Source organism: Diachasmimorpha longicaudata, chromosome 3 (assembly GCF_034640455.1).
Source record: "Diachasmimorpha longicaudata isolate KC_UGA_2023 chromosome 3, iyDiaLong2, whole genome shotgun sequence".
Classification (NCBI taxonomy): domain Eukaryota; kingdom Metazoa; phylum Arthropoda; class Insecta; order Hymenoptera; family Braconidae; genus Diachasmimorpha; species Diachasmimorpha longicaudata.
In genome coordinates this window covers 8,648,326-8,675,934 of record NC_087227.1, presented here as the reverse complement: position 1 = coordinate 8,675,934, position 27,609 = coordinate 8,648,326, and the positions used below count along the sequence as shown (strand labels likewise).

Genomic DNA, 27,609 nt, shown 5'->3' with positions numbered 1-27,609 from the left:
TCTTCCAAAAGATATAACAAATGGGGTTGTTCCAAGCCACAGAATTTCTCACTCATAACTTGAAATTATCTCGCTCAAGAGCCGCTCACAATTGTTAGAAGCACTTCTTCATTTTCTCATAATTCAGCGTAACCAAAAAAAAAATGAATACCGAGACAATTGTCTCGAAAGAACAATTTTCTTATCCTCTTTATTTCACTCTCATCTCTATCGTTACTGGGCACGCAACCGCCAGACACATCCATTGGCGACACTTTAGAACCAAAACCCCGGAATCCCTGAGATTTCCACAATTGTCGGGCTGGCACTATGGTAAGTGGGTTATTATGGGAAACCGTCTGTGTCGCTCGGAGGTACCTATCCTTCCAACCCCTCTCTTCACCCCCCGATTCATTCTCCCCTCCCCCTTTGTCCCGCCACCGCGGAGCTCCACGCGCACACGAACGTCCCGGAAATTGCTTATGCATTAAGCAAATGCCAGACGGACGTGAGCGCGTCCTAGTAGGTGTAATGGTTATGTGTACGTATATACGTGTGGATAGCACCTGGGAGTGGAAGAGACGGTGGAAATCCCAACGCAGGATCTGTTGGCTTGCCAGAGACTTCCTGACCTCCTGCGGGGATTTCCACTTGCCCAACGCTTGCATGACACCCAGAAGGTACCATCCAATTTTTCACTCTTATGGTTGAAAAGACTCGGGACGGGATCGGTGAGTTTGAATTAAATGGAAAGCACATGCGAACAACTGTTGTCTTTAAGGTGTCTCCGGTCCAAACATTAGCCGCGTAAAATGTCTTATCTTAATTATACGTTCAATGAACAAAGCGGTGTCTTGAAATTTAAGGTGTGTTTCATTTAAAGGCACTTGAGGACTATTCAGTGACTAGACATTTATGAAAGTGGCAGTCCAGGAAAGCGTTAACCTCGTGAAGATATGGAATTACAATATTTTTTCATAGCCAATTTAATTTATTGAAAATTACAGCCAAAACTCGACACAAACGTCTGAAATATCGCGTTTTTTCAAGACGATTGTGATTAGTGAACCTGCGATTTGCGATGGCTTTTCACCAGATGGCGCCTCAATCTCAGAAATGGGTAGTCTAACCCTCGAGATTAGCTTGACTTTGTTTCAAAGACTCAATAGTAAGATCATGAAGGCCCGTTAAATGACCCAATCTCGCCCCTTTCATTCCCCTTTCAGAGACCGCAACCCTTCCCCTCCCCCACGTTCCGCATTTTGTCCCTTTCAGTCTCCCTAACCCTCGGAAAAAAGGTACCCCAGAAAGACCAGAAGCAGAATCAAACCTCCCATGGCTTCTTAATTGAATCCCAAACCCCTGTCTGAAGATAAGAAAAGTCAATTCGGAAAAGATCTCCAGCCCCGCATCCAAAAATAACATTAAAAATTCAATTAAATCGTAATTGAATGAATCTAAGAACATCAAGAGCGCCCCAGGAATACTCAGCCTCACTGAAATATTAAAAATCTGTCGATCCAATCGGAGATAGACTCGGAAACTGACGTGGCGTTAATACTCCATAAACGAGTACATAAAGGGTGGAAAATTGAGGGGTGAGAGAGGATGGAGAGAAAAAAAAAGTGGGGTTCTCTCCTATTACTTAAACACCCCGACGGACGATGATGAATGAACTCCTCACGTCCAACAGCCCGACGGCCATTTAGTAATTACCATCCCAGGTAGTGATTTTCATTTTCACATCTCATCGTCTATCCCTCCTTCACCCCTTGATTCATCAATAATGCTTATGTGTTGAGAAATGAAAAGGAATGATCCGTCTTTTTCGATGGGGGAAGGTAGAACTGAGGCGAACGGGTGTGAATTTCGTTTATTAAGGGTCAAACGAAAACGACGAGTAAAAATAATTTGACCGTTTACTCGTCTGAGAGCCATTAACCCTCAATATCATTTCACCCTCACCCACGAACATTTCCAAACGCCAGTTCAGATTTTTCTGTAGAGGAACAAGTAGTATCACTAGACGCTCTGGTCCGACCGTCTTATTTGATCTTCGAAATAATTTATGTTCAGTTCAGGGATAAATTTTGAGGGTCAAATCAATTTTTATCAGTAAGGATCACTGAGCTCTCATCATCATTCGATCCATAATGAAGAAAAGCCCCATCTTGATGAGGGCACTTGACAATTTCTTTAGCAGTTGAGTTTTTTCGGAGAAATTTCCAGGTAAATCATTAATTGGAAGATTGCAACAATATTGGAAATAAAAAGCAAGAATAGCTTATTTACGTTTTTGAAAAGAGAAGAGAACATTTGTATTATCTCTGCCCGAAGAAAACATGCATGATGATGGTTTAAAAAAAAACTCAAATGTTTTAACGAGACCGAGGGAGACAGTAAAAAGCCAGGGAGGTTACAGAGAAGGCTTTTAGGGGATATTACATACCTCCTCGAAGGATATTAAATTCTGAGATTTATCTCAAAACCCCTTTCTACCTCCAGAACTACTTTCCAGGGTCTCTGCATATACCCTCAGGGCTTTTCCATTGAGAATTAACCTCATTTCCGAATTCATAAATGATTAATAACATCAAACTGATGAGAAATATGAATTACTGGTAAGTTTTAACGTTCAATGATATCGAGACAACGAGAAATTATTGTTGCCTCATTATCCTGAATATGGAATCTGTCTTTTATGTCTAGACGACTAATTATTACATTATTGTAGTCTCTCTTGGTAATTTGACATTTTATCCTTGTCAGTGGCTTCTCTTTCTTTCTCTCTTTCTCGGTTATTTCATTCTCGTATTTTCATCGTCAGTGGAACCCCAGGGTTGCATTGTTATTGGCGTAATAAGATATCCAATTACCAATATTATTGGATTAAATTTAATGTTTACGACATAGTCTGAATTACAACTCTGATTCCAAACGCATTTACACTTTTGAATAGAGAATATCTGAGAAGTAAAAAAAATCCAGAGTCCAAAGAAATTGAGACAATATTCCACAGAATTGATTAAATTATGTTTTAATAAGTTGAAGAGTCCAAAGTATTTTTTTTAACTCCAGCAATTCTCCAGAATATTGGCCCTCACTTCGCTCCTATTATTCCCGAGCGACACAGCTAGTAAAAAAAAATGTTTCCATAAAAAAATTTTCATTGTTAAATCCATTGGCTCAGCTCAAGGAATAATGTTTATTCGGAGTGATGATTTCTTGATTCGATTTCCTTCCTTCGTAAATCGAAAGAAAAAGAGAATGGGAAAATTTGATTAACGCGAGCAGTAGGGGAATTACAACTGTGACGAAGGGCCGGGTGAAACGAGTGTAGAGAAAATCGGAAATGGGAAGGGTCGCGTCTTCTGATTGGTCGTGCCAAGAGGAAATCACTCTGAGATTGGTTATTATTAGTGAAGTTAACGGGATTAGGTGAGCGCCACAAAATCTACGTTAACATCTCCCTCCCGAATGCTTGTGCCTCGTGTCGCCTAGTTTCAATCATCTTCGTTATCGAACCCCTCCTAGCAATTCATTCCAATTTCAATACGGAGTCGTATCGGCTCCATTGATTCCCTGGATTTTTCATTCGATTAGGCAACATGTTGAGATCGATTCAAATTCTTAATTTCTATCACGACTCGCGTCGGGGCACGTGAAGTACGAATTTAGCCTAAAATCAGGTTCAGACCTGAATTTAATTCCAGGTTGAAATTAAGGCCAAACTACGTATATATATAAAGAATAAATATGAAGGTATTAATTCCATGTAAAATGAAAACGACCATTTACCTAAATCAAGGCTTAAATTTCAACCCAGTTATGAAACCAGGTCTAGATCTGAATGCAAGCCGAGGCATAAATTCAGGTTCATATGTGACTACAGGATTCACACTTGAATTTATATTTCGACATGAACTCCATTCCCAAACATTTAGGTCACATAATAAATTCAGATCAAAATTAGAATTGAAATCCGGGAAATAAATGCAATTCCTCATCTAAATTAAAACTTGAATCTTGATTTCGAGTCTGTTATCATCACGAACTCAGTTGGCTCTGTATTCGAGTGCTGGCATAAATTCAGGTGCCATTTTCATTGAAAATCCCATAATAAAACGTAAAATACAAATTCGGATATTAAAATACTTGGAAAGATCCCCTTGTTACCACAAGTGGAAGCCCCCCCACGGCCCTGGGAATAGGTGTTGGATAGGTGGAGTGAGTTCTGAACCTGGTGAAGGAAGATAAGAAGCGACGTGGTAATCCTCGACGCAATATAAGTTAGCTATGTATTACGTTAACGTCGTGGCTTTCCATCGCGCGAGTGAGACAGAGACAGGCGGTGAGCATAAATGTAACCTTGAGGGCCGGATGGTTAGGGTTGGTTGGGAGGGAGAAAGGGTGGAAAATTGCTCGGGGATAGTAGGTGAGAAAGGGTGGCAAATAAAGACAGCTGCAATACGCTCCTTCGGCTCTAAATGTCAACTAGACGCGCAACGACAGAGGGCTTTTTCATGCGTTTATATGACTGCGTCGTTAACCAGTAGAATTGCCTCGACTCTTGTGACTTTGAAATTCCGGAAATCATGTGAGGATTTGCAGGAAGTTCTGTGAAACTATCACTCGAGTGAGGATCTTTATGAAAGTTATGGAGGTGAAATTTATACATCTAAATATTTGGTTTTACGTTCGTTATACTGCCAGTTTATTTGCTTACGAGATAAAAGTCAGTGGAGTGTAGAAGGATTTCAAGGTATTTTTACATTTTATTGGATTACAAAATACAAAATGGAACAATAAGAGAGATTTTAATGGGACGGATGGGGAGGAGAACTGTATTCACTGAGGAAAACGATTATTTTGTTTGTTTTTAATGTTAAGTGGCTCGAAATATCTCAAAAATGGTTCATTTTTCTGACGCAGGCACAACTTTTGTAAATCACCTTGGAAAGATAGCCCCGAAAAAAGGATTTTATAGAGCCAAGTTGGGGGCGTGACTTGGCTATGAGACAATGCCATTTGGGATTGTCTCTGACACACGAATGGGAGCAGTGTGTTTCACGATTATCTTCACTGCCCACCTCTATTGGACCCAGCATTTATATATTTCACTTGCAATTTTCAGTCGTTAGTACTATTTTCCTCCATTTATCATTCACAATCTCTAAATTATTCTTGTCAGGTCGAATAAATAATGGGGACGAAGGATTTTAAACATAAACTTGTTTGTCCAGAAAGACCTGAGTCCTTTCACTCAGATTTGTGAATATTTTTATTGCAAAAAAATATTCCAGCGTTCAATTGAACAGAAAATGACGTTAATTCCTGTTGAAATAATGCGAATAATTACCCGAGTACCATGAACACCCCATGTAATTAATATCGAGCGTACCTGACGCATCAATGGAGGAATCATGAAACTGCCAAAATCCTTTCATTCTCCTGATTATGCACACGATGATAGATTATCGATTAATCCATCGACATGTGGCACATCCCCAATGAACATATGCCCAAGACACCGTTATACATAGACGACATATTCTAGCCAGTTAGTTTCCGAGAAAGGGGGTTGTTAGGGTGAAGGATGAGGAGGGGGAAGGTGGGTCTAAGTGAATCCGGGTCGGTCATTCGGGGTAATTAGCGAGCCGACTAAATCACCGGGAGTAGTATTGGCGGTTGGCAGATAGCGATGCGCACCAGACACTGCGGGTGCCCCGATTCAGAGATTCACCACCTCCCCTCCACCACTCTCATCTGGCTATTGCCCATGAACTAGAGGAATCAAGAGCCAAGTAATCTCGCTGTCTTGCTGTCCCACTGCTAGCCAATCGCCCTCAATGCCCATTGATTGAACAATAGAAATAACCCAGTGTTACATTGTGTGTTGTAATTTATTTTTTTATTGTTAGCAACAGTGTCACTCATCACGGTTGGCGACACCTGAAAATGTTGTGAAACCTGCAATCTAATCTGTCAAATGAGTAGAAAGAATAACGAGGAGAACTTATTTATTTTTTTATTTTATCAAATAAAAAAATATTTATTGGTCATTTTTTTGATTTTTTAATTGATTTGTCACTTCAGTGATTACACTTCTGTCTCTCTCTCTCACACCCTAAATAAAAATTCCATTTAGGGCTTAAAGAGAGCATTGACTTATTTATAATATGAACGAACATTCACGAGATTTTTTCCAGTCGAAAAAAACTTTATTTAATACTATTTAAATAGACTGATTAGAATGATTGACATTTCCGGTTGTTCCGGATCATCTCGGAAATCCAGAGGGCTCTCGTAAAATTTAGCATCTACCCATTCCACGTATCACAAATCTGTCAAGATATTCCGTATTAATGGGATTTCATTGGTATCGCTTTCTGCCGCCATAAAAAATCATCATGGAGTATTTTTTTTTCCCCCCTTCTCCCTCTTCCTCCCCCTCGTGAGAGATTTATACGGCACAATCCCATCTCGTTGCAATCGATTCACGAAGAATAACCGGTGTTTTATGTGTGTCTGAGGATGTGCTATAGTTATTTAGGTATAAAGTGGTATGAGAATGTCTTCCATAGCGAAAACGCATCCGAAGTGGGACGAGGTGGAATGCCTGGCGCCTCACGTCCGATTTAACGTTGGTAACAAATTTATACGAGTTTCCTTTTTGATTTATTGGCCACAAGTTTAACAACGAATCTCCCGCTCTCTCCCTTCAGCCACTGCTAGGGAGCTGAAAGGGAAGGGGGAGAAAATAGTGGAGGCTGAGGAAGCTTCACTCGATAGGGGAATTTATGACTTATGTACGTACCTGCATCTAAAACGTTCAACCGAGAGAAGCGTTTTCCATCGTCCGCGATTTTTTTTTTTTGAAAAATCCTTCAGGTGGAAGGGCAAATGGAGTTGTTGAGGGATTTTATTATTTCCGGAAAATTATGGCTCAATAGTAGATTTTTCTGGGTGAATTTATTTGGGTGAGAGAGTTGATGAAAAAAGAGTAATTATTGGAAGGTGTGATCAGGTGAAATCAGGGTTGATTTTTCAATCAATTGAAGATTTAAAAATATATCGACTTGTGGAAATTTTTAAGGAATAATTGAATGAGAATGTACTGCTTTCATTAATGTTTTAATTAAATGAGGAATTTTCAATGATGAAATTCCGGGAAATCTGTAATGGAAGAGTCGCTTAATGAAAATTTCCCACAATTTTTATCTCTGTTGTTGGTAGGTAGTGGGGATAACATTTGAAAGATTTATTTGTTTATCATTTTACGATACTTCGTTAATTAGTTCAACTTCGTCATGCTCATGACTCAATTAATGTGTAGGACGTTCGGAAGCTGAACTGTTCGGTGGTTGGTATCAAGGCTTTTGCATTGTTTGTGCTAAATTCAACGCGATTATCTGTCTTCATACTTGATTGGTTTGATGTTAACGAGACTAAACATTAATTGCATTATGAGATTGATGAAGCTAAAATAATTACGGAATCATCGTGAAACAGAAATTGGATTTTCTCCAACATTCCTAAATTCTTTTGGTTCTATTTTGACTCTTTTTACGGATTTTGTATTTAAATCATGAATTTTCATCAGTGGAACTTTGATGATAATTGCTAGTCCATTTTTACGACTTAACGTCTTTTACGCCGGAAAAATAAATCTCTCAAAGGAAAATTTCATGATTAATAAATCCCCTTGATATTTTCTCTCTCTCGACGCCAATCAAGGCCGTATGAATTTCTAAAGTCCTTCGATTATTACTCTCTTGATTATTCTTCATTCAAATCATGAATTTTCCATTACGAAATGCCTTGAAATTTCGTAAAACTGTCGCTTGATCATAATTGCCAGTACTTCCGCAACCATTTAACGTCTTCTACAGGAAAAATAAATCTTATCCAGGAAAATTTCGCGATTAACAAACTACCCTCATATTTTCCACCACTAGAACCTAATCAAGACCTCATTCCTCGTTTCATGATTTCACTTCAAAAAGTGAGATTTTACATCCCATAATTTCCAGAGTTTCTTGACGATTTCGCCCATTTAAGTAGTGGAAATCACGTATTCTCCGGCAAATTTTGTGATGAATAAATTCCTCTCATATTTTTCACCACTTAAACTTAATCAGTGGAACGTGAATTCCACAATTCCCCCAATAATTCTTCTATCCCCGCTGGAGATTCTTTCCTCGAAAATCCCGAAAAGAGTGTAAAATAGTGATGTTACAGTGTGAAATCTTGTGGAAAATGTCTTACTACCCGGTTGAGTGCGTGGACTATCATTTTACGAGCGCCAGCACTCCCGGACAACAGTTGTCCCCTCTACCCCCCAGGGCAAGTGACGATGGTGGGGGTTTTTGCAAGCAGAAGATGTTGAATATTCTGAATTGCATGAGAGCCAACCAGGGAAAAGCCCAGAGTTGCACAGCTTGCATCGGTGTTATAAGCTTTATTTAGCAGGGCTACGGGTTGAAACACCAGGGTTATACCGGGTAGTCCACGTTTATGGCGGTCTAAAATGTCGGTTGCACGTCCAACGAAACTCCAATGCCAACGCCTTGCGCTTTCTACATAGGGAAAGCCCGCAAGCGTTGTGGCTAACGCTTTCGTGCTAACGCCTACTGACATTGTATTATATTCGATGGCACTCAGATGCGAGGGGAGAGAGCTCGCTGTGTCATTCCCGTTTATTACGAGGGGGATCTATCGTTATTTTAGGGATTACGGATTTTGGAATTTTCATGGGATAGAGCGGCTCTGGGCAGGATAAGGGCATATAGTTTGCTGAGATTCAAATTTCATTGAGATATCAGCGAATTTCAGAGCTGAAAATTTACTATCAGATTTTCGACCTCAACGAAACTTTGGTAATTCAATGAATGTCCGATCATTGAAATAATATTTACGAAACTCGACTCAATTATGTTCTCTTTAGTCTCTTGTGTTTGTGGTTGAGATTCTTATTTTTTGAACTGTTGAACTTCTCTTGTATTTTTTTTTTTTTGGGAAAACCTGGAAGAACACAAAGGAAGTGAAAGGAATTCTGATTCATATCGGGCAGGGTTATACGGTCACGGTAAAAATAAACTCAAAATTGTAATCAGAAGAATTTTAGATTAACTAGTTTATTTACTCCTTTGTTTTTATCGTTTAAAATAACGCAGAGATTTTTTAAAATCATTGTCACGTGATAATAAATTATAGGCTTTATCTGGCAAGCACGGGGTGGAGGGATTGCGATGAAAGGAATTAATTTAATTGTTACAATGTTATTTACATCAACAAAAAAATTGTGAGTTACGATTGCTTGAGTGTATGGAGTTTCAGAGATAACTGTGAATATTTTTTTTGAATTGTGATAATGTTCGTGGTGATTATCGTAACTTTCTAGTGATTTTAGCATAAAATCGTGAATTTGCGATGAGACAATTCCCTCAAATGTTACCAGAAAATCCATGAAGATATTCACCCCTTAATCTTTTTAATTAATCTCAGTACGAAGAACCAAACAAATAAATCCCCTTAAAATCCAGAAGAACCTCATCAGAAGCCCATCTCCGAGTGTTCCACTTAGACTTGTACACGGAGAAGGGGAATTTCAACCAGATTTTCTCTCCCCATTCACCGAATATCTCCTCCGTGAAATTTTCCACCGAGAAAACTTGGTCAACTTCGTCCATATAATCTTCGACTCTATTTTGCTCCATTTGCCGGTGTCTTAATTACTTCGCTAATTCTTAAAATTTCCTTATACCGGCGAAAGTCTTTTAGAATACCAGCAACATTTACTATTCCGTTCCCCCTCTGGGCTCTCGACTTCTGCCTCCTCTACGTAGCTTCTTGAGCTTCTCCTGATGCTCAATCTCGCACTGGTTAATGATTATTTCAAATTGAAAAGATGGAGAATTGCGAAATAGCGCAGTTGGGGAAGAATTTCATTTGAACAAGTTGAAATTAAATCAGGAACACTTCCAGGAATATTATTGAGAGGCTGAATTGGACGATGTCCAAGTTCCCTTAACCCCTCATTTTCGGTCCCTGATTAGGTTCCCCACTTAATAATTTTCCTTCACATTCCAAATGACAGTTCCACAAATTTTTCCAATTCCAAACTAAAAAAATATCAATAGCATTCATGTTCCAACACGCTAGAACGTTCCCATTCCCCTTGTCTGAAATTATTTTTCCCCATCAACATTCATTCCCAAAGGCGTTCACCCCATCCCCCTCGGCAAACACTATCTCGAGGTGCAAAATTCCAAACAGAATTGACGGTAAATAAACCCAACAGGCTTTTCGATTCTCCCTTACACAAGTGCCCTCTCAACCCCAAGTGAAACTGTGGCGACGTAATTGGATATAATTTTTGTGGCCGAAGGACTAAACGAGTTACTGGCATTTACCCGAGCGTCTGTTTGTCCGACGAGCGGCAAAAAAGCCTCTCAAAATGTTCGAATGAAAATTGAAAAAAAATATAGATATAAAAATAAAAATATTCTCAATTTTCTTGTGAATTTTTCTTTTCGTTTTCTTCTCTTTGCCTGCGCTTTCTTTCATTCTCGTTTTCCTCATCATCACGTAGTTGTCGTTGGCGAGTTTAAATTCCCCTGTCGCACCCTCCCCCCGGCGCCCACCCTCTCACCGACTGCACTTGACTATCTTCTGTATAATTCCAACCTTTAATCGTGCTTGTGAGCGGAATAAATAGACGATTAAATGAAATAATGCAAAATGGTGGGAGAAAGTACTGTTGTATTTTCTCATTCATTCGAGGAAACACGTTTTACCTACCGAAAATCGTCAGTGGTTTATGGAGCGAATTAAATGACCGTAAAACCAAGCAGTCAAGCTTTTAAAGGTTTTCTACTGCATTAATTTTTTTTTTCCAACGGGGAGTGAGGTTTGCCTGAGTTATTAGACGTACTTTATGCTTGGAATACAAATGATCAACAAGTATCCGTTGACACACACGTCGGTGAGGGATGAGGAACGGAGGGTGAAGGATTTTACGAGCTGAAGGTGGTGGATTACTAGGCGGGATAACTGATGCCCCGGAGACAGAGGAGTGAAATAGTTGCGGACGAATGTCTTGATTTTTGGGGGAGGACGAGTGACGGAGGGGAGTGAGATGGCCCTTCGGGGTTGGAAAAATAGGTTATGGGGGGTGAATTATTTTATTGGATATTTGATGTGAGGGGATAATGACTGCAGGGGAATTTCATTTGTTTTTATTTCTCCGGGAGGGTGTGCGTAAAGTTTCATGGGTGAGAGGCGCTTCCGATTTTTATTGGAATTCGATACATACGCCCTTTTGTAGTTGTAAGGACAACAGGAGATTCCTGAGTTTATTGTTGACGTGAATCTTTCAGGGAATTGACAGTTTAATTTTTGTGAAAAGTTAAGGGAATGTCGTTTTGAAGATAATGAACAGGTAATGAATATTTTTTTCAAAAGTTGGAAATGATTTTTGATGTTAGAGCCGATGTTGGGGCTAGACTACATGTGCTCCACATTTCTAGGGGAAAAATGGTGGTAAAAGAGTCGAAAAATAGTCCCTGGAAGCAGTAATTTTCGTGTCCCTCTAATAAAACATTTTTATCGTTCCATTAATCCTCGTCTGCTCGTAAATTCAAAAATTTCCAGGGCAATCATCGCTTCCCTTAAATATTTTCATTTCACCTTGAAAATCTGACATCGAAAAGTGGTCACGAAAATTTTTTAACTTGACCAGTGATTTTTATTACAGCCCCACTCGTTTTGTCCCACCCTCCGTCGACTCCAAGTGACTGAGAAAATGTTTTTCCTCCCCTTATCCCTCTTTTTTTTTTCAATTCCTTTCTTTCATTTCTCTTCACGCCACATTGAACGTAGAAACGTTACGAAGAAGCTCAACCCAGCGACGAGATTTTCCAGATAAAAGAAAAGAATAAAACGTAAGAACGAGGGTGGGGGCTTAGATGAAACGATAAGATCCCTTTTTCTGGCATTTACATTTGTAACAGAAGCAATTCTCGTTGGCCTTAACAAGGCATTTCCTCTAGCCATTTCAGGAGTGTTCAACAGTCCTCAAAAAATTCACCCTTTATCCGAAAAAAAAGGTGGAGAGAGGGCAGGGAAAAATGCCGTAACTGCGGATAGAGAAGAAGAGAACTCCCCCATTCTTTCGAAATGATATCTTTGACACATTCGAGTCAAGTGGAGAAATTCACTCAGAAAAATTAGGAAATGTCTTTCCACCCGTTTTAATCCTTTGTTTGGGCTTTTACATTTCATTTTCTCTCGTGTCGGGGAGTCTTTGAAAAGCCGGCATTGTCCTATAATGTCCACTTTAACCGTTGCCACGTTTAATTCACCGTGAAAGGGGGAGAGCCTTCATCGTTGTTACAAAGGGAATATCCATACGTGTACCGGCAATATCGTCCTGTGAAAATTCACCTTTACGATTATCGCTGGCATTTCTGAATTTTCCAACAAAGTGCCAGCGGCCGATTTTACCTAACGATTATATCTATTATTTTTCCCCTTTGTCAGAGTAGAATCTTCCACTGGAGAAATTACCTAAATATCTCCATCTTTGGAATAATTTTTCCCGCATTTTCTGCGCACTTTGGACTATCGAAAAATAAATGTGTGAGTGTGTCCAAATGTTCAGTGATGTTCAAAATAACGGAAAAAAAATTAGACATCTTTACTTGCTGTGTATCTGTGGAGAAAAAATTTTTAATTTGAAGAAAAAAATGCCTGACAGCATTCGTCTGACCATTCAGTCTTCTCACCCCTCAACCCCCAGAATTCCTCCTACCGCTCTGCCTGCCGATTAGGTCAGTGAGTGTTTTATCCCAACAACCGAGCGAATATCCACCACAACTCGACACGATAAATAAAATGTAAATTGTTTCACTGGGGTAGCGGGGGGTGAATAAATTTACGTTTACAGGCCTAAAAAGAGAAAGGAGAAGATGGAACATAACTTGGATTGTTTGGTGGGTTGTGAAGCCGTTGAGGAAGAGCGGTGAGGGGGAAGGGAGTTGGTGAACGAGAGAATGAGAGAGATGGAGAAGAGGGTGGGTGGAGATGGAAAAAGAGGGGTGGAATGCCGTCGGGTCGAAGCACGTTGTTATTAATGCGTTTCGTGCACGCGATCTCCCCGAATGAGTCTTAAACTACAAGCGAAGTAGCTTCGCAGGTAGTTCCTTCGCTGGTGGGGTGAGAAGGGGGAGGGAGTGCTGTAAAGATCGTGTATGCATCGAGTCACGTCAGTGGAATCGAATGGTTGTGATAAAGGAAAATTTTTCTTCCGGTAATGAATTCAGTTGTTAATGGGTATTTTCATATTTTATCATGAGATATCTTTGGAATGGCTGAGAGGGGATGATTTCTGGGGTTGAGATGACACTGCCGCGGAAATTTCTGATGTAAAATACAGGTTGTAAAGGTCCTTTGCTCGGGAATTCACCGAGTTATAGGAAAATTCGGATGTTACGAGCGCTTTTGAGGTGGAAATACGTTTTCTCGATTTTCGGGTCGAAGGAAAGGGGTGCAAGGGTTTATAACTAGGGAGCGAAATTTGTAATTTTCCCGGCTCTGTAATGAAACCATTTTCATCATTCCATTAATCTTCGTCTCGTCGTAAATTCGAAAATTCCGGGGGACAATCATCACTTCACTCAAATATTTCCATTTCAGCTTGAAGGTGACATTGAAAGTGGTCAGATAAAATACCCCAAAATTAGGGAGGCGGGAAGGGTAAGCGTTCTCGTGAGAGGATGGCAGCTGTGCTGGGTTTCCACCGGTTTGAGAATGCGAAGAGCCTCCCACACTAAAAGGAGAAGGCGGGGTGGGAGTCTGTGAGCCAAGTATGCACTAATGCTTGGGTCGTAGCTTTTCGCCCTTAAGTGAAAGCGAGACAGGCCACCAGTTTGCCGACATTTTGCTGACACACAGAAATGTGTGTAAAGGTTGGTAGATGGGAGAGGGAAGAGAGAGTTGAGACGACCGTACTTGTTTCCCTTATGCGAATCTATATGCACTAGAAACCATTCTGTCGTACTCCGGTGTCCCGGAACGATTAAGGAATCCGAAAATTGCATTCCAAGTTGGGACAAGAGGTTTGAACGGACATGTGGAATTGTTCATATTTTCTTTCATTATATATCTCACGTTATTTTGTATCACGAGTAACTACCCCATTACAAAGTCGTATCTCCAAAGTCACCCCAATGCTCCGGACATAACAAAATTATTTATTGAAGATTTTTTTTTTTGATATTAAAAAAATTGTGCGCTACAATGCCCTTGTACTTTTGTGAAATAGCACCCTTACTCATGGGCTAGCCCTCTGTGCCGCCATTTTTTCACATCAAACGAAGTGAAAAAAAAAATTGAAGAATCGTAACCCACGGGATTACAAGTAGTTTCACGAGATTTTCACTCCCGAGAAGCGAGAAAAAAAAATCGTGACGGAGGGGTTGCGTTCAAGGGGTCGCTATGACGACAGACTTGACAGAAGAAAGGGACACTATACCCTTCCATTTGAACACCACCCCCTCTTTTTCCACTGACGCTAGCTGCAGACTCTTCTCTCCCGCGTCAAGTGATTCCATCTCGTGTTCATTCCTCTTTCGGTACAGCCCCTCTTTGCCTTTGCTTTTCCCTCCTGCACCCCTCCTCCATTTTCCCCTTAAAATCTGTGGAGAAATGTACCTACGTCACTCAACGGATCCACAGGTTTTGCTGTGCTTGAATTTCGCACCACGTTTTCATCCCTCAGCTGAGTCTCCCACACGCCTCGTCAGATGCATCTTTCAGCCTCTGCAGATCTCAACAAAGAAGGGTGGGAAGGGGGATGGGAATTTTTCAGTTTCCTTTCGAATCATTGAACCTCACCCCTCGGCTCTACCTCTTTGACGTGACAAGAGAGGCGGGAAAAATTATACACCGCAAAAATTATATACAGTTGAGGAAATATTTGCTCGATTGCAGTTTTTGGAAAAGGGGAATCAGCAGTTGTCGAGGGAGAATTATTTCAAAATGGGGGAGGGCTTCAATTCTGTTTAAAATTTCCGATACACTTGTCCATTAATATTAGTCGATTCCAGCATAGATTAATGTGTGTAATTAGATGTGAATTAATTATCAATCTGATTCCGTTAATTTTTCACTGTAACAAATAATTGTTGGAATATTAATGATTAAAGGAAAATTCCAAGGACAGCATTGACATTGAAATTGGTCAGATAAAATCCCCCAGAATTAACTGGAATTCATGTTCCACCCGACAGCTTTTAAAATCTTTTGTACGTCCTGTCGTATTCGTAACCGCATGGAATCGTTAATATTCATGGATTCCCACAAAAAAAGGAGCGAGAACGAAGGCAGAAGGGAAAAAAGCCGAGGGGCTGGGGTAGAGTAAGGGGTTAGGGTCTGGGGATAGGTTGGCTCGGATAGCGCTTATCTTATCCCCCACCCTCACCAACCCTGAAATAACTCGATAGTCTCCGAGGCGACTCCTGACTCGACGATTTTCTCATCTCCATCCCTTCTTCATTCCACCCCTTCTCCCTCCACCACTTTAAATCGCATTCGGTCGAACGATAGTGGATGAAAATTTTCGGTGGTAGCAAAATGATTTGGCAGTATTGAGAATTTCTGCCATTTCACGAGTTCAAAAATTCAAGATATGCACACTGGGAGTGGAATGAATGGAGATAAAAATTGAGAATGGAGTGAATGTAAACATGAGTGAAATAAAATGAAAATAAATTGGGAATGAAATAGAAGAGATTCCACCTGTTGATAGAAGTTCACATGGGGACTTGTAAATATTTCTGACTGAAGAATATATTGGTGGTGAAAATTTGAGGGTTCGGGAGTTGTTTGGAATTCTCATGATAAATTATTCCTTTTCTAATATTAAAGATTCACCAGTGAAAGTTCACGACTGCCTCCTGCCCCCTCCAATAATCATTTTTGTAGCTGTAAAAATTTTTACCGCATGAAACTTTCACTGAAAGTGCAAAATTTTTGGTAATATAACATCGTGTTAAATATATTTCAAACTGATTTCCATAAATCTTGGATTACTCACAGTTCATGAATGTTTTTCGGGGAAATTCTGAATTAAATGAAAAATTTACTGGGAGTTATGTGAATTTATTTCCATTTGAGAATTTAATTTGAGTTACAAAACAGGGATAATCATGGAATAATTTTCAAATTCACCTGCGGTTTGAAACTGCTGTACTTGCTCTCCCTCGTTTCTGCATTAAGAAACATTTTCCACGGGTATTTATGCCAGACAGTCTCATTGCGCTTGAAACTTACTGGGTAAGTACCAAGCAGTTACTTAACTCGACAGTACCTAGAGAGTATTGCCTTGACTATTGGATATATACGTGGGAGAGGTTGGATCCTATATATTTTCGGAATTTGGTTGTTTCCTGTTGGCAACTTTTGGACTCTGTATTTATTCTCTTCTGGATTGTATAATGACTAGTCTGTTCGCATACTCAATTAGGATTTCCTTGGATTAATGGGGTGAGGAGGGGGTGTTTTGAAGATTGTCTGTGCAGCCGATGTACGTCAGTAAAATCGAGAGGTGGTAATGAAGCAAAATGTTTGTTCCGGTAATAAATTGAGTTGTGATTGTTTGTGGGGTGTGGGAAGACCACGAGTTTTCGAGGGAATGAAGGGAGCAACCACTTCGCTCCTCAACGTCAAAATTTTTTACTGCCAATTTTTCAAAGGGGCAGAATGGGCTGGTATGGCCATTTACCTCGATAAGTTTGTGCTGGTATCACCGGCGAGCGTGAATTTGAGGGTTGAACGAGATATCGAATACATTTGGGATACGTGTGTGGGAATGAGCGAGAGGGAGGACTCCGGATCACTATTAAAACCCGATAGGACACGATGGGTGCATCCAGGGTGAGTTGATCCAGCGTTTCGTTATCTCCGGGGGTTGTGAACTGCCCCTGGAACATACCCAGTAGCCACCATAGGACACATGCACAATCGATGGAATTGTTACTGACGCAATGGAATGGCCTTGCCAGTGTGTCAGATAAACTCAGGAGAGGGTTTGGTGTAGCCATTTTCACCCCCGTCAAAAATGTTCTCGACGCTATTTCCCACGATATTTACGTCTTTTATGGGGCCTCTCGCTTTATGCTACCATCAGATCCTCGTAAAGTTTATTGTTTTTTTTTTTCACAGAGTGGGAACGATAGCGAAATTTTATCTTGAATTAATTTTCACTGACGAAGTTTTTTTGAAAAATGGAAATCAATTTTTGGTGGATAATTGGACTATTTTTTTGGGAAAAGTGAATTTTTCTTTTGTAGGGAATTTTTGACGTGACGCAGAATTTTTTCCTCGAATTTATTCTGACTGTCAACGTCTTTTTCGTCATGACAAAATGATTTCACAATTTTTTTTATGACGTTGAAGAACTTTCCACAAAAAATCCCCACTTGTGAATAATTTTCTCCTCAATTTTTTTACCCTCGAAATAAAACTCGAATTTCCTCCCAAACGAATTTTTCCAGTTATTTTCATCATCAAAATCTCTGTAAAAAAAATCCAGTGTCTCTTCGCAAGCCACCACGCGGGAATCCACCGAGATTGACACTCACATTGCCATAAAAACGTGCGAAAAAATTTAGTGCGAATATAAAAAAAATGGCATACCTGTATGCTTTCATGTTTGGTGTTTTTAATGTTGATTGGACGACTGCCGATTCAGCGGACGTTCGTTTGTCCCCGATTCTGTTCCTAGTAGAGTGTACAACGCGTTGGGAATTTTTGCACTTTTTTTTCACTCACCAACAAAAAAAAATAAAATAAAAAAGAGAAGAAAACAAAAATTTAAAAAAGGTAGCCGGATGGTCACGCGCCCGTCCCACGATATCGTCTACCGTGAAAATATCGAAAACGTGCCACTAACGAGACGTGACTCGCCTACACACATACCCGGGATGTTTTTAGGTATGTACCCAAACCCACGGGATGCGTTGGAGTCGAAATCAAAAAGTTTCCCTGTTAAAAAAAAAAAATTATCGTTCGAATAATTTTTCCAACGAATTTTCATCGCAAGACCTATTTAAATTAATATCTAAGAGCTTTCGTACTTCTGCTAATCGGAAAATATCGAATTAATGAACAATATGAATGAAAAATAATAGAAATTGCGAAAAAACTGAGTTCTCAATAATGAGACAGGGAAAGAATGAAAAAATTGCAAAAATTATTTTTATCGTGGGGAAAAATATTCTCTCATTTTTTTTTTCACAAGTAGTCGAGGGAAGGGACTAACACGGCACTGTTAATTTGAGTAGCGTTGGAGTGGACAACACTAGCCCCGTGTTCACGCCAAGGTGAATACAGATGACTTCACACCACCCCCTCCCATCCCCGCCCTTACCAATCCAACACAGTGGGTCATATACACACGCGACAAATTAAATGATCCCAGTGTACACATCAATATTCCCAGGTACATCAGATACGGGAGATTGCTTAATTAATATTGCACTTGTGTTTAAATTGATTGACAAGTCGGGAAAATTTTTCGAGACTTTTGGACGTGAAAAAGTCACCGGAGATTTTCACTATGTGCAACCCCTACATTTTTTTTTCATATTTTTATCTGAAAGTATTTTACTTCTATTTTGTTTAAGAATTTCTAATCACGACAAAATAATTCTTCCTAGAAGCGGAAAATGTTGGAAATATTTTTATAAATTCACAGATGATTTTTCACCATTTCCCCAGCTTTTGGAATTTTCCAAGATTTTTCTCTACAGTTTACAAGCACAACTCGCTCATGAAAGGATTGAGAGAGAAAAATTCGCATTGAAAAAAGGAGAATATAATGTGGAGTAGTCCGAGAAGGGGGTTGGTACGGACGCTGGCATGGAATATTGGCGCGTTTCGTTACTCAGGGAGCATGTGTGCCCCATAAATAACATGTAAATATTTTCAATAACTGGCGTGGCAGGCCACGGGGCATGAAAAATGCAAAACGCTTCGCGTCCGGTTCTTCGGAGGCTATCCCCCCAACATTCTACTCTCTCCTCTTTCCTATCTTTCACTCTGACTTTCCCGGTTAAAAAAACTAAAGCTGTCCTTTGATATTACTGTATACACTTGTGCCGTTGGACGGAAATTTACGGGGTAAAATTTATCTAGGTGGTGCTCGGAGTGTGGACACTCAGCACGCGATTTTCGGGACAATTCAAAACTGTTTTTTAATTTTTATATTTCTTCTATCCCTGGAATAGTAAGAGAAGAGAGTTCCTCTCAAATTCTCTTGAATATTCTTCGTTCTAACAACAATTATACAGCTTCTCACAATGAACAAATGTCTAATAAATTTGTAAACATTTTCTGTTGCAGGGGTTTTGGTTTCATAACGTTTGCAGATCCATCGAGTGTCGACAAAGTGCTGGCCCAGGGCAATCACGAGCTAGACGGCAAAAAAGTGAGTACCCAACTGACCACGCTATGAAAAAAAAATTCAAGAATTAAAACTCCCACTATTATAGATTCCCACCCCTGTTTCTCTATTTTTCGTGGAGTCACCGCGAGCATCCCCGGAAATTACCCCGGGACTCCCTTACAAAATACTACTCTGTCGTCGTTCAAAAACTTTTCTTACACTGAAAAGTCTCGAGAGTCAACAATACAGAGAGAGAAAGAGAGAGGGAAACTAGAATCGTCCATTGTCGAATGCTTTTAAATTTGAAATACAAACTGTCTGACTTATTCTCCACTTTTTCCCCTATTTTCCTTCCTCCATGTCTCTAAATGTCATCTCTCTCATTCCCAGGGAATGGAGAAACAATTTTTTCCTCTCATTTTCTTTATTTTCGTTGTCGTCTAAGAGATTAAAAATTTTCATCAATTAATGCTCCCCATTTTCATGACTAAAAATTTCTCCTCTGAAGATACACTATTTTTTATTCACCGAGAATCTCATCGACGTTGAATAAACGTTGAAAGGACTCGGAAGCGTCTTACCACGACCCCTTCCCCACGCCATTTTTCTCTATTTTTTTCCCACGGAAGCTGGTGAATGGCGAGGAAAAAAAAATGAAATAAAAAAAAAATAAAAAGAAGGAGAAAAACTCTGGCCTAATGCTTCGCCTTGTGATCTCCGACTTCCGGGAAATACGATCCTCTTAATGGTGTAGAGAATCAACAACTTCTACCCCCTTGACATCCGGATGTCTACTTCTTCCTCATCCCCTCCGTCCATAAAAAAAACCTCACATTTTAGATAAAAATAAATAATGAACACCAACATTCTCAATTACTCCTCCATCTGGTCAATTCAATTTGAATGATGAGGAATTGTTAACAGACGAGAAATACGCAAGGTACTGCCGCTACTCACCGAAGTATAAATAATTAGCATGATATATAAGCGGTCACGACTAGAAGAGGAGTCCAAAGGGAGGAGAGAACAGAAGCAGATAGAGAGGGTTGAAACATTGGAAGCCAGTGGTGCATACACACGGCCAGATATATCGACGAACGAGCCAACGGCTTTATTTCGTGTCCCACCACATTTTACTCCCTCCCTTCCTCCCTCACTTCACCCCCTAAATTAGCTTTTCCCCAGGACCATGGATTTATGTCATCCTGGTTCTGGTGTGCACGGGGGCAAAATAGATAATTCACCTCGTCGTTTGCTCGCGAAAGAAGTGCCAAGTGTTTGCGGAATGGATGAGTGTTGGCGAATGAAAATTGTAGCATTCCTCAGAATTTACCCTTTAACTACATTTCTTAAGGGATGACGGAAGCCGTGATAGAACTATAACTTTTCCCCAAGAAGTGACATTCGTTGAGGTGAAAATTAAAATTAAAAGAATAATGAAGATGAAACATCTCTACACTCATGAGAATCGTGTCCCTTGAAAAGTAACAGTCGTCCGTAATTGATTAATCACCCTCTGGGTAAAGGTAATTAGTGCCAGCCCTCTGTTGCCAAATAAATAAAAGAGGGGGAAGAAATACTTCGCGGGTAGATAAAGACGTACGTCTGGAAAATTTGTCTCCTCTCGAGGCAGCCCCTCCGATTTGAGTCGCCTTATTTATCTCAGAGGGGATGAAAAAAGTCCAACCCTTGCTGGGTTATCAATCCCCGTGAACGCTTGAGCTACGTCCAGAGTCATTTCGGTGGTTTACGTTTATCTTTTTCGGGTTTTTGTTGATTTTTTTACGGCTCGTGTTGCGGGCTTTTTTTTTCATTCGGTCGATAGGGGAAGAAGGGTTCCGTGTCGCTTTATATCGTTCCATCGCTCACATGCTTTTCTCGAGGGTCATTTCAAACACCACATAAGTTAAGGTGAAGATGGGGGAGGAGGGGGAGAAGGTGTCGCATTACTCAGACAAAAAGCAACCCTCGATATTTGAGCTTTTTAGAATGTAGTCGAAGTGGGAGGACAATGGAAGTGGAAAAAAGTGACGAAAAGCAGATGGAAGTGGAAGTTAGGTTTTCGGAGTGTGTTCAAGTGTTGAAGGCGAGGGTTAAACCGTCTGGGTAAATTCAGGAGACCTACTTGACCCTCATTTGCCCTTACATTATACGTTAATTGACGGAAAAACGGGGGGTAGTTCTTCTAGATCTGCTTCAGCTATCAACTTGACCAGGATTGATAACCCACGCGTCTTGACCCACGTATTTTGACCTCCCATTGACCCTCATTCAGTCCCAAGAAATCTCGAACTTTTCCATTCTCTCACTTCCGTTAAAATCCAAATAAAGTGAATGTGAATTCTTTCTCTCTCAAGTTCTCCTCCAATGGCTTCCAAATCAGCAAGAAAGATCTCAGCTGTATTCTATCTCTCCTTGAAAGTGATTTCCACATACCCTGAAACTTCGATGCCCCCTCTCCCCCTCTCGCAAGTCCTCAGATACTTTCCTAAGTAGCGAGGGATTACGTGGAAGTAACTTTCGTTTCCATAGCAAAGTGAAACAGAGAAAATACCCCAGATCGTGAATACGCGTTAATGTATACGTTAGAGACCCAATTTTCACAAATTCTCTCGTGTTGAGGTGAATGAGGGAATGAGTGTAAATTTACCAAAACAGTTTCTAGTTCGAAAACGTAAACCTGGAATTATCTTCAGAAGTTTGCAGGGCTATTTCAGTGGAAGGGAGAGTTCGGTATTGTTGAGGGATCGTGGAAACTGGTCATGGAGTGAAAATGGAATTACGAAAATGGGAAAACTATCTAAAACAAACTGAATATGAATTCGGAATTTTTCATGAAAACTATTTTACCAACATTACTTTACATTTACGAACGCTTTACACATCTGCCAATAGTATTTCTCGGCAAATGCAGACGCATCCAAATGATCCACTAAAAAACAAAGGAGATATCAAAGTTTCTTTCCAACACTTCCTCTTTAATAATTCATAAGCAATAGACTGAAAACGTTGGGATCTTTGGTGGGGGTTTTGGTCACGTACCGTCTTCTCACCGTGATTGGTACGAAATTTACGAGCCATTGTCGCCTGATTGGCCATGCTTGTGCCAGGAATAATATACAAGGTGTTATCACCTCAATTTTCCATCTCCGAGAAATTCCAATTTCCCATTTTACCTTTTTCACCTTTTCATTTTCTCGCCGAAATTTCTTCTCCCAGTGAAACTATTCCCAGAACATTTGGGACCATCGACCATCTGTGCATCACCCCCTCCGTTGTCCGTTCTTTCTGTCGAAATTATTCGTAAAATTTTGATAATTTCCTAACGCATGATGAGAAGGTATGGAGCCAGCAGGAAGGGACGGGCAGGGGACTAGGTATGAGGGTTATTATGCCGGATGCACGCTCGCATTTCACTTCGGTCTGGTGGCTCTCCTCGTTGCTGGTGACACTTTGACGCAACTCCTGGTACAATCCCCTGAATTTCCCACCCAGTCCAGTTTGTCTAACTGGACGATGGGTTCCGTAGGAGTGAGACAGGCCGTACAGAGAACCTCTGTGTCAGGCAGTTATGAGTTGCCTAATTGTTTTGTCATTGTTTGTCCACGACGTTGTTTCCATTGTCGTGAATCTGCTCTTCATCAAAACTTTGGGGGCGGAAAATTGGGGGAATAAATTTTCGGAAATTAATTCGTTCAAAATTATATTCACTAGTGGCGATGAGCGTGTATTTTTCTATTGACCAGTGGGAGGGGTAGGTGCAAAGGTAAACAAGGCCAAATTGTCCCTTTCAGACACACCTCTCCCATTCCCACATTTTGGATTCTTTCAACCTTCTGATTACTCACGGTCAACTAGGAGGGACGTTATTTTTCCCGTCCCAATTTTTTGAGTTACGAAAAAAAGTCTCTTCTAATTTTTTTCATGATTCGATAAACCGTCACTTACCATCCGCTCAATAAAGACAAAGTTGATAAAAAAAATATTACAGACTGAGTTGAGCGTGTCAGCAGAGATGCCAGATGGATAAAACGTTTGAGTTTCCCGTGGCAATATTGGCCCGGCGCGTTGTGCCGAATGCCGTTGACGTTGTCGAAGAGATTTTTGACAGGTGGCATTATTAAAAAATCCCCCTTCCACCTTGACGTTCACCTCTCCCACCAAGTCTGCTGTACAGAACTGAAACAGACCGGCCAAGTCGGAGTTTTGAAATCTATCGACACACTGTGTCCCCTCTTTTTCATATCCCGTGATAATCGTTAAATACCTCTGGTAGGGCCAATACGTCTCTATGAAAAAGTCTGAATAGCTCCACGTCAATCTAGTTTAATCCCCCCGACTTTTTCAGACATGCAGAACTTTCTGAATTTCACGAATTTTCCAATTTTTTTTACTTGACAAAAAAAACGCGTACTACAGGGAAATATTGAGGTACAGCGAGTACTCAACGTGTGCTCATACATCTTCGAGAAAAAGGTGGGACAAAACAAACTATTGAGAGGGTGAATACGCAGCTGGCGCGAATATTAAAAGCAATCGCTCAGTCTCGAGTAATAACTGACCCCCCAATGGACCTCATAAATTCAGTACTCACGTCGTTTAATTCTTAACTCTCTTTCACCTATTGATGAAGCCCATTTACCTCATTCTATTCAGCTCTCTGTATTGGTGAGCGGTATTTCGAAAAAATAATTTTCCCACGTCGTCACAGCAATAATTGAAAAAAAATTGAATATAGAAATAGAAAAAAAAATTCATTCCAATGTGGAATGCTCTTCGTGCAGATCAATTTCGCCCACTATTTGCCTTCAATTTACGTCGAATTAACCCTATTTGAGTCAAGTAAACTTCCTCGAATATCTTCCAGAGTTGAATTTAATAATAACTAACAGGGGAGGAACATTTCTCGTTATATCTCAGACAATTTAACACAACTGTAATTACATTCGGTTGTATTAACATCCGTACGTCCAACTGATTTCCATCTACCGCTGAGAGCTATTCCATTTTACCCTTGTATCCACCAATGTTCGACTAGTCCCTGGTAATGAAAATCATAACTCGAATGGAATCAATAGTCCCTTTCTGATGATAATCATCGCAATAACTCAAAGAAGACGAAAAAAATTATCATTACATTCCGTGTATTCGTCATTGTAATTTCCTTTTCTTTCCGTGGATTATTAAGACACGCTGAAGCTCGTGCCGGGTGTGAAACACAGCGCATGCATAAAAACAGTCCACTTAATTTATCGTTTCACTGTTTTTTTTCTCCCCCGGAAAACTTAAACATATTCGAATTACTCCGCACGATATATCGGTATTAAAAGCCAGCTTTTATGGGGGCTGTAAAGTGAGTAGCGTAAAGACGGATAATTATTACAACTACTTCAAAGAATATTTATTCCGGCTTTACGATGGCGGGTGAAGTATTCAGAAGTCTAAGATAATTTACGATATTTTCTACCCGTCTTTTCGGGGGGGGGGTGGAGGGAAGGGAGGCGGAGAGGAGCTTTAGAGTCACGAAAATGTCTTGAATCCATCCACGCATCACATGAAACTATAAAGATATTTCTCCCGAGGCGCTTCACGTCGATGTAAAATTATGTCTTACCATTACGGAATTTACTACTTAATTCGACCGCGCGGCTGACTGCAAGGGAATGGATTCACTGAATCACTCATTAGAAACAGCGAATGGTGCGGAAATGAGGCGTCATCATTTTAGTCTGATTAATACCGATTTTTCTACTGGGACTTATGCAATGTGTAGTAAAATATGGCGTACAATCGTCTTGTTGGGGTCGAAAGTGGTCCTATACATGAGGACTGTATTAGTCTTCGCTTTTGGCTCGTGAAATTTATGTCAATATCTCTTACCATGGAGATGAGAGAATGCTGGATTGAGTGGAAAGTTGACATTTTTGTCCGGTCAATATAAGATTTTTCACTGCGACGTACGCGCTCGTGATGAAATATGGAATTTTCTACTTGACTTTTATGTGTTGCATATCAGCGAGGTCGTTGGTTTTGATGCCCACGGGTAATCATCTCGTTGAGGTGGGGTATATCTCGGTTAATGATGGGTTTATGGTCGAAATGTATGCGTTCGCATTCCCCAAATATTCGTCATTTATTTTGGGTCATACGCGTCGTGCAATTAAAATATAACGACTTTTTAAGGTTCCGAGTAACTCGCAAATCCCTCCATTCAATCACATCTGTGTCTCGTATCAATGTGAAATAATGTCTTACAATTACTGAATTATCTACTTAATTCGTACGCACACGGGGTTATGGATGTGACTTTTACACTTCGTATATCCGGCAGATAGTTGGTTTAATATCCAGAGCCAATCATCTTGTTGAGCTCGAGAACATCTCTGTTAATGCTGGATTTATGTTAAAAATCCATTCGTTCATGTCGCACAAATATTTGATGTTTGTTTTTGAATGTATGCGCTGCGTAATGGAAAGGTGATGGATTTCACTGAATATCTCGCCAAAATCGGTAAATGTTCCACCAAATGAATGATCACCATTTCGGTTGGATCAATGTGGAATTTAGCAGGGGAACGTACGCGCCCCGCAGTAAAATATGGAATTTTCTACTGGATTTTCACACGTCGTGTGTTCGAAAGGTCGTTGGTTTGATGCTTAAAGGCATTTTCCTGATTCACAGAATGTCTCCGTAAGTAATGGATTACCTGTCGCGTAAGTAAAACCCAGTGATTCTTCTGAATCAAGACGGGGTAATTTAACATTCTTTCCAACTGACTTTCCGGTGATTTTAGGAACCCGGAAATGTCACAGATCTGTCCACGCATTTACGTCATTCGTTGCACGACATAAAAATACAAAGATACTTCTCATGAGCTATCTCACATTGACATGAAACGAAGTTTTCTCGTAGCGACAGAGGGACTTGAGGAAAAAAAATTGTCAGCATGTGGAGAAGAGAAAAAAAAAACAAGTGTAGCGAGGGGATGCGAAGATACGTCAGTCAAAAGTTTCTGCCATACCGGAAACCTTTCAGCTTCCATTGCGCTCACAGCTATTCGATACTTTTGCGAACTGGTAAACTCCAAACGTAGTGTGTGGAGGGGGTGAAAAAAGAGTTGGTGAAAAAGTGGAAGAAGAAGGCCAAGGGAGTGAGGTGGAAGGGGAATAAGAGGAGTGGATCGAAGACGTCTGTGCATGTGTGCTAGTTGGAAAGGAGAGGAAGTACAAAAAAAAGGGATAAGGGGTGGTTACGAGGGATGAGAAAATCTCCCACTTGTAGCTCCCAGATATTTACTCCGATCTTGCGCTCGAGACCAAAGTTAAATCTTGAGTGACGCTTAGACGAAGTCTGGTGGCCCTTCATCCACATCCTCAAGTCCCTCAAATTTGTCCCTTAGTCAACGAATGATTTATCCAACGCTCGGTCTGCGGTTGCATCTTATTCGTATTCCAGGAATTAAATTGTTGTCTAATCGTTTGAAAAAACGTTTGGCTTTAGTTCTCCAAAATTGTGATTATATTTTATCCCTTTTGCTAATTACATCACTCCACAGCCCTCCATAACCTCAAAGTCTCAGACTATTTTAAAGGAGCCGTAAAAATCTTAATTTATCACTCGGGCAACCCTCAACCATTCGCAAAAGAGGACGATGAAAAATTCTGTGAAAATATTCCCACAACTGGGAAGGATCGACGAATCGAATTAAGGTAAATCCGATAGTGGTGAGAAAAAAGCGATATCATTCCGCGAGCCATCCAAGGAGTGGAAATCGATCGATGAAGTAGTGGGTAAGGGAGATTGGGAATGAAACCACGAGAATCTCTCAGTGAATTGCCCCTCTTTGCTATCCACCAATATGAGGAGTTTCAAGAGAGATGGTGATAGGGTAAAAAGGGGGTGTGGAGGTGAAAAAAAAATCCTGCTCTTTCGCATTTCTTTGGCTCTTTTTGTACGGGTGCGGATCATCGTTTTCTGGAAACGCTGGATAGTTCTCTCTTCAATTTCCCGGTGCGCCAACCAGATTGAATTTCTATCGTTGTCACCAGGAATACACCTCCCACTAGCCCCCACGTAGCTTCAGCTCAGATTGGTTGCCCCTGTCGATTAGTTTGGACAAATATAACGCGGTTATTATTAGCCTCACGATTATAGACACTTTTGTTTAATTTGTACGCGT

At 40.4% G+C, this 27,609-nt stretch overlaps 1 protein-coding gene across 8 annotated transcripts in view; it reads left to right on the top strand.

Moving 5' to 3' along the window:
• Rbp6 (RNA-binding protein 6) overlaps nt 1-27,609 on the top strand; it is a 329,371-nt gene that overhangs the window by 156,740 nt on the left and 145,022 nt on the right. For all 8 annotated transcript variants that reach the window (XM_064116332.1, XM_064116330.1, XM_064116331.1 and 5 more), the window contains one exon: nt 19,387-19,471. In XM_064116332.1, the coding sequence (XP_063972402.1) occupies nt 19,387-19,471 (85 nt within the window). The remainder of the gene's footprint in view (nt 1-19,386; nt 19,472-27,609) is intronic.